Source organism: Kwoniella europaea, chromosome 2, assembly GCF_036810445.1.
Source record: "Kwoniella europaea PYCC6329 chromosome 2, complete sequence".
Taxonomy (NCBI): Eukaryota; Fungi; Basidiomycota; class Tremellomycetes; order Tremellales; family Cryptococcaceae; genus Kwoniella; species Kwoniella europaea.
Window position 1 is genome coordinate 332,978 of NC_089488.1, and position 13,299 is coordinate 346,276.

The window sequence follows — 13,299 nt, forward strand, 5'->3', positions numbered from 1 at the left end:
GCCGGGGTATGTTCCTCATGAAGTAGCTCATAGATGTCAAGGCGGGAAGGGTCCGCTAAGCCGCGCCATTACGAGGAGACGGATAGAGAAAGAAAGGGGAGGGGATCTACATGGGATGAGCCTAACCTGCTTTAAACTCCGAAGAAGCCACTCTAAAGCCGCTAGGAAAAACAACGGGGAAAAACGAAATTCCAGAAAATGAGTAATTTTACGTTAGGCGGCTTTGTGCAATCGAAAGTCTTTTTTCTTCTTGTTTTAACATCCTCCCAAGAGCGAAAGGATAGAGAGGGTTTCCACCTTGGCGGTGTGGCCGGCAGTACGCGAATGGGCTGATATGACCTCTGAAAGGTGTACCAAGCCTCCTCTTTTAGTTTGTCTTGGAAGATGCAGAAGTCTCGCTGCAGGTATGTATGTGATCGTCAAAGATTCACTGTACCCAGCTATTTGCTATCGTGCACAGTCGGAACAGCATCGGAACAGCATCGGACCAGAGATCCCGAAAAGAAGCTTTTTGGGATTTTCAGGCAGCTTCGATCTTTGAGTTACCGAATTGGTAGTGCGTACTCCATCACGTTGACTTGGCTTGGGAACAAGTGCGAATATAACGACATGATATCCAATTCTAGCTTAAATTAAAACTAAGACGAACACCTGATCGACTGAGACACACAGTTCGTCATCGTCTCTCGGCCAATTCCATAGTGTGACACAACCGATCACGAAGGGAAACAAACCCTTTAGCGATTGTTTACCAGACATTCCGATTATCCTTCATCGTAAATACGCAAAGCTTAACACGATATCAGCCGCTGGGGCATGGAGTTCAGTCGAACATGTGATTTCCCTCCACGTCGGCCAAAGAGGCGTTCCCCAGGATGTCAATCAAATTACTTCGAGGTGGATACTTGTACGGATCGAGGGGAGTACATTTTCACAGTCAGACCGGTACATGATAGAGCTTCTCGGCAAATCCCGGCTGTCACACAAACATGTGCAAAAGACTGCTCATACATAGGTTTGTCACCGATTTGCTTAGCTCCACTACGGTATTGAATTCCGTTTATCGCCTTGTAAACTCCCATCATGTGTTCCGATTTTTTAGAGGATCTGCCTGCCGTTAAGGGTTAAATGACATAACAGCACGTACACTTATTCGGTTCGGGAGTTGATTTGATGATTTCCATGCCAGCCAGACTATCCTATAAGGTAGATTGTTAGATGACGTTTTTTCTTGTGATGATGGAAATTGAAATTGGACAGCGGTAAAACTTTCCCTGAACTAGTTGCAGTACTGGCGGAAATAAAAGGTTTAAAAAGGAGGAAATTACTCCGAGAAGGAGAAGCGATAGACGAGGCTGAAGTTACATTGCGCATTGACCTCTTGTGGCGGTGAAAGATCCTGCTTACCACAGAATAGATGAATTCTCAGACCGAGCAGATAGATGCTATACTCAGACCGATGGAGCACAGAGATTGTATTTCTGGGCTGGGGAGAACGGAAGTCTATTTTCGGTATACAACGTTATTATGTGATTATGTACCGTATGTAATAACTTAACCAACGCCTCCGAAAGGTAGTGGAAGTTGGGACGATGACCGAGTGGGTTGGTTACCTTATCGAGTGCAGTGAGAGATATTCCGCTGGGGAGGGGCACTGTAGCAGCGGGGTTACGGTGGCAGACGCAATGCCTTATGCGATCGAGTGGATTTGTAATTAAGCAACCAGGTTCAATGAGTTCGTTTAATGTTTTGCAAGTGGAGTACTTGGATATGGACTGTGCAGTCAAGGTAGGCAAGAGCAGATGACATGTTATATCTTCGTTCTGCTTCACTGTGTCACATCGTCTACATCAAACTCATTATCCCCTATAGTGCATTTCATCTGCAGCATCGGGTTGTTTCAGCCTCCGACTTTTCATCCGGAATATCATAAGAGTATAAGCGATTATCGAACAGGACTCACACCAGCACTTTCCTCAATACTCGAATCTGTATCAAGATAAATGGTACATAGCTTAAGAGACTTCTCATGCTTCTCGCCTTCAAAATTTATCATCCCAATCCTTCCACCTTCCGTTTCTGCTCTAGCGGTAATATGAGATACTGTTGCTCAGTACAGTAAGATGTTGGAACGTGGGGAGGACGAGAAACATAGAGTGAATGCACAGTGAGTTGTCTATCATGCCTCCTTGTTGAGCATTGACAGAGGAGGTCAACAAGGGATGACGCCGAGGTATCGAGAGGGACAAAAAAGGTCTTTTGAAATTTGATGCCTCTAGTACAGTACTTTACACACCCGTTAGAGATATCTTCCTTTCCTTTCCTTTCGTTTCGAATGTCAGATGTGAAGTGGCCAGGATAGTACACACCCTTCACCGTATCGAATGCACTCTTCTGCTTTTCTCCAGACATCCAAAATATTGGACTCACAATGCCCCCTACCATTATTACTCTCCTCCTTAATTCCAGCACTGACAAATCAATCCAGCCCACTGACTGTCCTCTGCGTGATGCTTTGTCCCGAAGATTCCTCTCATCCCAACTCCTTATGCCAATCGTTGAACATCACTGTACTTTCAAAATGTCATTTACTCGGTCAATTAGATGTCCAGTGGCTCTTCCCAACTTACATTGCTTTCGGAAGTAGGCACACCACAAGTATACCTCTGTCTTAGGTATCTAATCCCAATCTCGATGCCGCTTACTTTACTCCCTCCCTCAATGGCCAATGCACGTACACGTTCAGAGTTAACAAGCACAGCATGTTCAGTCCATAAGGAATGAGAATATTGAATTAAATCAACAACGAGACTAGGATCCTGTAGAAAAAGTCTATAGATTTATGCATCCGATTGAGTTTACGCCTGCCCTTCTCCACTTCTTACGCAGCAAAGAAGAAAACGATAAGAATATTGTTATGATAAGTTTATATGGGAATAGATATGATTTCGGTGATAAGAGATACGATACGAAAGAAAAGTCCATCATCTCTTGAGACCTAGACCTACAGGAGAAACAGACAATTAAACAATCAATGACCTGACATCCGCTATTGACTAGTTATTTAAGGGGTTATATATGGAATCTGTCCTAAATGGATAGACACTTTTTTGAGATTAGAGACGAGGATGGATGTCGAACAAGGATGATGTCGTTCATTCTCGAGAAACGTCACTATGAAACATCACAAGGTTCATCAGTACCTATGATCGACATGCAATTGAATGATGTAAAGCAATGAGAGTCAATCAAGCAGATACTTACCGACCGAAAATCTTGACTTTCAACCAATCTGCTAATACCAAAGTCCTGTTTCTGACCGAGTAAAGAGTTGACTGAAGTACAAGAAACACATCATCAGTCCTTATAATTATACTTACATATCACCGCATGCAGAATCGAAAGATAGGAACAGATAGACTTACGATATAGGCAGATCTCCAGAAAAGCATTGCGGCACCACCACCTGAAGCTACGTTACCGTTGAACAATGGTAAATCGGCGATAGCCTTCTCGGAACCGATGTATGCAAGGGATCCCTAGGAGGCCAGAAGGCGAATTAGTTTTAGGACACCAAAAATTCGTGTTTTACTTACTTGGTGAGAATAATGGAATGGAGTCAACTTAGCAGCTCTATTCAATTTCTTAACTGTAGCCTCGATTTCCTCCGGGCTGGCATTGGGTGCAGCTCGTAATTGAGCGAGTTGTCTTTCCAATTTAGCCTTTTGACCTAATTTCTGGAAGATACCAGCGAGGTAGATACCTTGTTGAGAAGCGACTTGGGCAGTTGGGGCGTAGGAAGTAGCAGTACAATCACCAATGGCGTATACTCCCTCACCACCAAGGAGCGAAAGGTAATCATCAACTAATAGACCTCTTCGTTGAGTTTGAACAGCTGATAATTTGTTCATCAAGTCCCTTGTGATTTGTCTAGAAGTGTTTCCGGTAGCCCATACTAACAATCCATAGGGGATTTCCCTCATTTGTTTGTTAGCATCTTGAACCACCACTGAGCTGTCCTTGACATCCTTGACCATCGTTCGGGTCAATACGTCAATCTTGTTTTCAGCAAATGTAGATTCGGTATATTGGATTAGTTGTTTGGAGAAGGCTGGTAAGACGTTGGGAAGAGCTTCGATTAATGTGATTCGAAGTCGATCGGCAACTTCTGGGTACCATTTCTTGAGATCATCCTGTAAAATGATAAAAGAGGTAAGATTTAGCAGACCACAACACGGAGAGACGATTTGATTAAGATGGGTAGCCACTCACGATCAAGAAATCATGCAATTCACCGGCGTACTCAACCCCAGTGGGTCCACCACCGACAACTACCATATGCATGAGTCGATCAATCTCATCTTGGGGTTGATCTCTGAAAGCAGCAGTCTCGATACCTATACATGAAATGTCAGCGAACAGAGCCTTATGATTATGCGAGGTTTGAGCATCACTCACAGTCCATAAGCTTGGTTCTGATCTTATCGGCATCTGACAATTCTTTGAGGAAACAAGCGTGTTCGGTAACACCTTTAATACCGAACGTTTGATTCTCGCAGCCAACGGCATATACGAGGTAATCATATGGGATGGTGACTGAACCGGCGGCACCTCTGATATCAGAGAGATCTATGCGTGAGTATAGAAACCACAAATTAGCTCGAGCCTTTCCGCTTTTCCGGGAGTTTCTCCAAACTCTGAAAGCTGTTTTTAGCAGAGAAGACGGATGGATTACATACCCTGGAAAGTGACTGTCTTCTTGACTGGATCAACTTCCTGAGCCTCGGCCTCATACACGTCCACCTTCCTCTTCTTGTGTCTCGTTATGTACCTGGTAGGTTGGATGATTGATCTAGGTTCCAAAGTACCGACTGTAACAGATGGTAAGAGGGGAGTGAAGAGGAAGTAGTTTCTTGGAGAGATCACGACGACGTTGAATTCTTCTGTATCGAGCGATTTGAGGAATGAAGTGGCACCCCATCCAGATCCTAAAACTACCAAAGTAGGTTTTTCCTTATCGGCTGGAAGTTGATCAGGAGGTGATTTTTGGGTTTGCGTGACTATCAAGCGGATATCTCAAGTCATCTAACTGTTCCTATATCCCATACCGACGCGTAGAGTTTCGTGCACTGGATGTGAAAAGCGGGATATACTCACCGTAGAGAAAAGCACCGGTAGTGGTGAGAACGACGACCAGTGTTACTCGACCGAAGGTTCTGAAGAATTTACCAGTACGAGCGAAGAATCCAGGCTGTTGTAATTCCCAGACACCCAAGGTCAGTGCAACTCAAAATAAGAGCGATATCGGCTATGAGGTCCAAAGCTCACCTTCACCTTGGTGCCGTTGGGAGGGATTGGACCTTGACCGGGAGGATTTTGATAAGCTTGAGGGGGAACATCAGATCGCCTGGGTGTAGAAGTGAAGGAAGCAGCTAATCGAGGTGCGACGATAGCTGATCTGGGAGCGAGAATAGGTCGGGCGAGCAACGGTTGAGCTCGAGCTACAAGTCATCCCAAGTCAGTAAGTGTGCAAAGGAGATTCGAAGTCGACGCGACGGTCTTGGAAGCGGAGAAACAGGAAGAAAGAGAAGAAACTCACCTAATTGACGAAGGGCCATTTTGAATGCAGCTTACGCGTTATGAGACCGCGAGGAGAGGAATGGGTATAGGTTAACACCAACGAGGATGCCAAGTAGTCGACCGTCAGACGGATGGTAAAAGAGAATTGAAGAAAAAAAGCGATGTGATAGAAATGACGAGTTCGAATTCTGATATACGAGTAGGGAACGAAAAAAATGTGGGAATCCACAAACGAGTTAGGCGATGAATTACCGAAAATGGAAATTACGTATATGGACTTTACTACCGGCGGTAGACTAACTCGCGATCAAAACTGGCACGTAGCAAATAAGAAAAAAGTCTGGAAGCGCATATATATATATACGATTGCCAAACCACCAATTTGGTAAGATGAATCTCTATCGACCGGACCTCGTTTGGGTTGATCCAGCTAGACAGAAAGGTGGATAAGGATTTGAAGCTGAGATTGAATTTGATAGTGTCGACTGTCTATTATCTCAGTCACTGCATCCTGGCCTTTGAACCTGATTCATCAGCTTCAGTGATATACATGCGACTCTACCTTACTGGTCATTCGCAGTTTGGCAAAGCAGCAGGCAAAGTAGCAGATGTACGGACATTGACTGATTCCGGACTTATACCAGGAGTTATACTGCGAAAAAGATCGGTGAACACGGAGTTATCATTTCGATTTCGGATCATTCAGCCGGACTACCAAGAACAATACCACTGGGTACATATACAAGTTTTCTCCTCACACCTCAGCGTCTAAGCTGGTATTGCTGCTGTATACATGCAAACAGCATAATTAATCTTACAAGTGGTCTCAATCATAACCCATGCCACTTGATGAACTGACTGGCGGTGATAGCCGATCGTTCAAGTGACAAATCCACTCAATTCCAAAGGAGGGTATGAAGTCACTATCTGTTGCCAAATCAAATCACGTTTGAATCCACCACAGGACACCTTTCATTCAAGCACAATCATATGTTTCATTAGACATCCGATAGACTCATAGACCACTCCCAGACCAGTCAAGAATAAGACTCAGCTCACCATGTCGGTCATCACAGAAGCAGTCAGATTCTTCTTCCCAGCAGCACCAATAGGTAGACACGCCTCGACCGACTACCCTTTATACACCAGGGATGATCCATCTTCTCACCCGACAAGACAGAGACAGAAAGAAGATAATGATCATGGTAGAGTCAAGATCGGTTTCAAAACTGTAGTAGCGAGTTACGCACCGGATTGGATACTGGCTTTGGTCTTATGGTATGTCAAGTCTTCTGGGCTGTAAGAGCAAGGTGATGATGACTTAACTGTATTCGCGTATATAGGGGCGTATTGGCTATTCTCAATAGATTAGGTGGACATAAGAGAGAGTTCTCATTGACTGATACGACTATTCAACATTCTCATGCGATTCATGAGAGAGTACCTCCGAAGTGAGTTAACCCCACATTGAAGTGACGTGACACCGATATTAATCGGATATTAATCGATCCCCCCGCCTACCTCAGCCTGCTAGCATTCATATCAGTTGGTATACCATTACTTGTCATCGTACCTATCAATGTATTCGTATCGAGAAATGGATGGGATGTACATAATGGTGTATTAGGTGAGCCATCACCATTGTATGATCCACCAATCCCACCTTGAGCCTTACAATTAAGCTGATAATGATGTTATGGCTCTTTTCATAGGCCTAGTCATGTCATATACCATGACAGGCGTAGTAACTCAAGTAATCAAGATGTCAGTCGGTAGACCTCGACCAGATCTCATTGCTAGATGTCAACCTGTACCCGGATCAGTCGATCATCCCGTTTACGGTCTCAGCACGGTAGATATTTGTACAAATACGGATTTGATCGTGTTGAATGATGGATTCAAGGTGAGTACTAAATAGACCCTGTTGCTTTTGCCGGATACAAAGAGAGGGCCCGACTGCATTGTGACTGTAATGGATCATACTTGTTGTCAAAATATGCATACACTGGAAAATATGCTAATCATCAATTGTATACTGTCACTATAGAGTTTCCCAAGTGGACATAGTTCTCGTGAGTACTGCGTCTCTGGAAGAGACAGATTTCCATTCACTGGTCGTCTGATCTATCTGCTAATGATAATATATAGTCTCCTTCGCTGGTTTAGGCTTTTTGACCCTCTATCTCGCTGGGAAGATGCATCTTGGTGATGTGAGGGGACATCGAGTGAGTAACATACGGTCAGATGGGCAAGACTAGACATGTGAATTGATAGATGGATTTATGCTTGTTCCTGTTCCAGACTCGAGCATGGTTCGCCCTTTCTCCTTTATTGGGCGGTACGATGGTAGCTATCAGTCGAACCGAGGATAATCGACGTGAGTAGATCCAACTTTTTCAACATTACTTGTCGATATAAGGCTGATGTACTTTTGGGCTCTTCAGACCACTGGCAAGATGTTTTAGTCGGTTCATTACTCGGTTTAGCTATGGCATGGGTATCTTACAGGACTTATTATCGTAAGTTTAGGCCATCACATTGCTGCCAATAGGTTGACGGCACCAATTGTTGACTGGCATCGATCAATCAGCTCGAATGTCACACAAACAATGTCATCTCCCTCTGGCACCTCGATGTGATCCCGATAATGAGCTGCACGACGATTTGGATGACGTGGAGGAGGGTCGGAACGGTAGTCGGGAAGGTGTCAGGTTGATGGAAGGGGATGAGCATGAGGCTGCGAGGCGGAGCGAGGAGGAAGTAGCTTGGAGGAGATAGTTATGGTATCATGATCGAATGAGATATATGGAAGAGCGAAGACAAGCTCAGATAGTGCGGTTGAGGTAGTAAAACTATGGACTTTGACGTAGTGGGACATCTAATCAGAGAGATAAAGCCGGGGAGAAGTTGATATAACGTGTTGATCTCATCTATGTAGTGTTTCATCACCTCAACGACCACTTAGCGAGTCGAATATGCACTGGGGCTGTAGCACCGCTGGAGCACAGGAGTGTTGCCCATCTTGTATGCATTAGTGTCTGTCACTCATCTTGATCTTATCTCTATATCATGGGTTAGTATGAGTATAGAGAACGGGATCAAATGTTGGACATAACAAGTGGAGGATGTTTGTTGATGTTCTCGCGAAGCATCTCATGGTTGATATCCCATCCCATCCCATCCACTTGGCTTGTACACTCTCATTAGCACATCACAGCAGTAGATCTGGCTCAGTCATACAGATAGGACTACGAGGTCATCACATCCAATGACCTGACACCGACCGCAACTTCCTCTACATTCACGATAGAATATAGAAACCAGGACACCTCATTGATATCATCAAGTCGCACTTGACAAGATGGAACACGACTCTTCATCCTATCCTCAAGCCGGCCCATCCACCAACAGTACACCTTTCTCAGGTGATACTCAGACCGAAACATCTACGACATATCCAACAGACTATTCATCCGCTTTACCTCCCATAGCCGAATCAATCACTTATAACCCTCACCCAAACCTACCTGGATCTAATGGGCTGGTACAGCAATCCCAGTCCTCCGGTAGCGGTACCGGTCGCGGTAGAGGTAGAGGGAGGGGAAGGGGCAGGGGATCTAGGGGAAGGGGAACAAGAGGTTCGAGAGGTGGAGGTGGTAGAGGAGGTGGGATGAGAAGTAGTACGAGAATATCAGAAAGGATAGCTTTCGAAGGTAACAACCATCAGAAGAATAAGATACCGATCCAATCGTTGAAATTGTCATTCAAGAAAACGATAGGTGGTGGGAATGAAAATGCCAATGGTAGATATAATAGTTTTCTAGGTGAATATGATAGAGAGTTGGATGAGGATCCTGACGAACCGATAAATTTCGAAGAACATTTTGTTTTGAGGGTACCTAAGGAGATTGCAGATGGACCAAATGGGTTGAAAGAGTTGGTTAAAGGGAAAGGGAAAGAGAAAGGGCTGGAAGGTGTGGAATTTAAATTTCTAGGTGAGTCCAGTGGAAAATGGTATGGGAGAACTATAATGGGGGCAAGAGATTATGAAGGAGAAATAAAATGAAATGAGAAGAGGTGGTCATAAGCGGAGAGAGAGAGAATAATCAATATAATGTACGGGAGGGAAGGAGGTCGCATCACTCCCATGATCCAACTCATATTGATATCTTTCTTACGCCTTGTAGACTCCCGAAGAGCCTCATTCAAATTTAACAACCTCCTATACTCCGCTAAACTCGTCGATCTACCCAATATTATCGAATCTCAAAAAACATTTGATAATCGACACTTATTCAAGGTGGCGGATATCTCGCAGATGATGGTGGTAGATTCGTCTGAACCGATCCAGGACGAATCTACCATTACGTCAAACCCCTTGAAGATAGATGAGTATATATGGCCTCATGGACTGACACCGCCAATGCGGTACGTGAGGAAAAGACGATTTAGGAAAAGATTAAGTAGGAGAGCTATAGAGGTAGTTGAAGAACAGGTTGAAGAGCTTTTGAAGAAGGATCAAGAAGCTGAAGAAACTGGTTATGGTGAGTTTAGCTCTTCGATATGCTGTCAATATGATATTCAGTATAATTTCTTGTTCTTTTTCTGCCCGATTCACGATTCATGTTTTATGACGTTGCATACGAGTCAAACGCTAACAGTTCATCATTTGTGATTAGACCTGATTGATGCCCACCCCGACCCCGAAATTGCAGATCAATATTACATTGATTACGATCCAAATGCGCCCCCCGCATGGTACCCTGGCGAATCTGGCTCGGAATTTGGATTTGGAGGGTACGATGATCCGGGCTCGGTGGCTCCTTCGCAAATGGAAGACTGGGAAGGTGACTATGGGACGGATATGGGTGATGAAGGGGATGAGATGGGTGAAGGGGATGAAGATGGAGAAGAAGGTGAGGAAGGCGATGAAGATGGGACTTTGGATCAGTACGTCATCTTCGTCTTCACTTCACACTGACAATTGATTGAAAATCATACTGATGTGTGGTGGGCTGATAGGGAACTGGCTGCTGCGCTTATGGAAGAGATGGAAGGTGTAAGTGTTCTTTTCTTTCTCTCCCCTCTTCTTTTGGCGTGATTTGGCAAGATGATAACTGATTCGTGAATTTGCTATTCTGAATTTGAACAGTCGGAAGGCTCAGATCACTCCGAAGATGAAGATCCAATATCTGGTTCAGACGATGATGATGAGGAAGAAGGAGATGGTGACAAGTCAGAGGAAGATGACGAGACGATCGAAAAGCGTGCAAAGATCAAACAGTTCACAAATGAGATTAAAGCTTTGGAAGCTGCTATTGAGAAGAAGAGAGCTGGTTTCGTGGGAGGTAATCCTATTATGATGGTGAGTATACTCATGTTTACATGTCACTCTAGAACTTGTGTGATTGAATACTTATAATTGTTCAATGTCGACGTAGAAACGTTTCGAAGAGACTATATCAGGGTTACAAGCGGATGTTCAAGCCAAGATTGCTTCCAGGCAGATACTACAAGATGAACTTGGAAAGAATGATGAAGTGCCTACCTTACCTTCCGATAGGGACAGAGGGGCAGAGGACCGAGAAGGGACACCGAGAGAAGGCGATGGCGATATTGATGCTGAGGGTGAACAGGACGATGGTGAAGGAGAAGGAGAAGGAAGTACACCTGCGACAGGTAGAAGAAGAGATGGATCGTCTGTTCCTTATTCCGATGAAGATGATTTATTCGGTGACGACGATGAAGAAGATGACCAAGAGGATCAAGACCAAGACCAAGATGACAATGATGAAGATGGAGAGGGTGAAGGTGATGATGAAGAGAATCAGGCGGATGGTGAAGGAGGAGAAGATGGAGATGAATTAGAAGACGAGATGTCAAAATTACTAGCAGCGGAATTAGATACATTGGACCAAAATGCCATTGATCAAGTTCCTGGAACGCCCGAAGCTCAAGCGATGGAATTGGATATGGAGAGAGAGATGGACAATGCTCTGGCAACTGCAGCATTGGACAGTTATGCCAACGATAATAATGATGATGGTCATGGTCAAGAAGAGAATGATAATGATTTCTCACAACAATTCAATTTTGATTTCGGTATGGGAATGGGTATGAATAATCAGAATAATGCTGGGTTCGTTGAAGGTGGGGTAGGGAGGAGGAGATTGGTACAGGGCCAAGGAGAGGAGGATGGAAGTAGTGATAGTAGTTCGGATGATAGTGATTGAGTAGTACCTTTGCAGCGCTCCAAAGAAGTATGCATTATGTTTGTATTTGTATTTTAGGTCTTGGGTGAAGATCAATATTTGACAGTAGATGCTATATAATGCAGTCACGATTGAATAAGAGTAAGACTATTCAGTATACATATTACATCAGACAATCTACAATGTACAATCTTCCACATCATATACAACCTTCTTGTCCGTTGTCAATTACTCCATCTCTTGCAATTCCATACACTTCACTCGGCCTTGGAATACATTCACTGAACCCTCCCACCCCATGGGACGAGTCTCCTATAAATATCATCCAAACCATCTTCGATCCTTTTCGTCGTACCTTCCAATGTTCCTATCCTTCTTACTTCCACAACAAGCTCTTTCGATCCTCTTTTACCTGATGCTACAGGATTTGAGTGGAGATACAATTGGGCCCAGGTAGGAGTGAGTGTCACGCTGAGGTGAGATTGAGGCAGAGGGAATCCCCTCTGGGGCATAGGGGAGTTGGAAGATGGGAAGGGGACTATAAAGTGAGAAGGGAGAGTTAAGAGGAGATCTTCGATACGTGCTGATGGCTACATGATACGAAGTATACGAAGTAAGCTTGGCTTGACGCTTTTGAAATTGATATACAATGGACAATAGATGGGTACAGGTCAAAGCAGAGAATGTGCAGCAGGATAAAATGCACCACAAGAGAATTCAAGAGTTCAGTTCATTTGATCAGTCGTACTTACCTGTAATCTCTTGAAAATCTCCTCAACAGCCTCCCCCTCTTCGCTCAAACTACTTTCAACCAACCTCAATTCCTGACCTACTTTGACAGCAATATACCTATCGAACACTGCTGTTTCCCTACCTCTTCCCTGGTACACCGATTTACTTTTAACGAAATCATCATCTTGATCTGGAGTCGAGGTGGGTTCATCAAGATGAGAAGATTCGTACGGGAATGGATCAGATGAGTAGTCAGGTCGGATATGTGATAGGTAACTCTCTAAATACATCGCTCGAAGGATTGAAGTTGATACTATGTTGTATATCAGCTATGGTATAATGATCACACTAAAACACGATACATTACGGGAAATATCCTTGTAGCTGTACAGTGTAAAGTGTACTAATGTACTGTACTACCGTACAGAGACTTACCCAGCCAAAACACCCTATCTACACCTCTCAGACCCCTAAACAAAGCCCATATCCTCCTTACCCTCTCTTCCTCTGGATCGGACCAGAACTTGCTCGGTGTAGCTCTCAGATCCAACGTGAAACTTAGTATCTTATGTATCACATGGATAGGTAATGAGGATATCCCCTTGGTTCTTTGAGCTTGACGTGGGTGAGGGTAGGTGGTTCGGTGGAGTTCGTATGGTGGTGGTGGAGCTGAGATGGAGGAGGGGTTGTACATTGTTGGAACCGGGCTCAGATGGATAGTATCAACAAGCGAGGTTGAAATGTATACTGAGAGTAAGAGTAGATAGATGTATCA

At 44.3% G+C, this 13,299-nt stretch overlaps 4 protein-coding genes across 4 annotated transcripts; 2 read left to right on the forward strand and 2 right to left on the reverse strand.

The window, feature by feature from the left end:
- Positions 1 to 3,260: 3,260 nt before the first annotated feature.
- V865_006472 (uncharacterized protein) lies at positions 3,261 to 5,618 on the reverse strand (the record flags this gene model as incomplete). The annotated part of the gene is made up of 9 exons (XM_066230230.1): positions 3,261 to 3,335; positions 3,426 to 3,539; positions 3,597 to 4,193; positions 4,273 to 4,397; positions 4,459 to 4,629; positions 4,740 to 5,060; positions 5,158 to 5,251; positions 5,329 to 5,501; positions 5,600 to 5,618. The coding sequence occupies 9 exons, from the start codon at positions 5,616 to 5,618 to the stop codon at positions 3,261 to 3,263; spliced, it is 1,689 nt and encodes a 562-aa protein (XP_066086327.1).
- A 1,022-nt stretch (positions 5,619 to 6,640) lies between these two features.
- V865_006473 (uncharacterized protein) lies at positions 6,641 to 8,358 on the forward strand (the record flags this gene model as incomplete). Its single annotated transcript, XM_066230231.1, has 9 exons — positions 6,641 to 6,858; positions 6,924 to 7,031; positions 7,107 to 7,207; positions 7,293 to 7,483; positions 7,628 to 7,652; positions 7,729 to 7,805; positions 7,882 to 7,957; positions 8,025 to 8,099; positions 8,171 to 8,358. The coding sequence occupies 9 exons, from the start codon at positions 6,641 to 6,643 to the stop codon at positions 8,356 to 8,358; spliced, it is 1,059 nt and encodes a 352-aa protein (XP_066086328.1).
- Positions 8,359 to 8,941: 583 nt separating this feature from the next.
- Positions 8,942 to 11,813, forward strand: V865_006474 (uncharacterized protein; the record flags this gene model as incomplete). The annotated part of the gene is made up of 7 exons (XM_066230232.1): positions 8,942 to 9,575; positions 9,768 to 10,124; positions 10,260 to 10,530; positions 10,603 to 10,639; positions 10,733 to 10,945; positions 11,022 to 11,391; positions 11,449 to 11,813. 7 exons carry the CDS (start codon positions 8,942 to 8,944, stop codon positions 11,811 to 11,813), a joined length of 2,247 nt encoding a protein of 748 aa, XP_066086329.1.
- A 257-nt stretch (positions 11,814 to 12,070) lies between these two features.
- On the reverse strand, positions 12,071 to 13,218 carry V865_006475 (uncharacterized protein; the record flags this gene model as incomplete). Its single annotated transcript, XM_066230233.1, has 3 exons — positions 12,071 to 12,382; positions 12,545 to 12,837; positions 12,960 to 13,218. 3 exons carry the CDS (start codon positions 13,216 to 13,218, stop codon positions 12,071 to 12,073), a joined length of 864 nt encoding a protein of 287 aa, XP_066086330.1.
- Between the last annotated feature and the right edge of the window lie 81 nt (positions 13,219 to 13,299).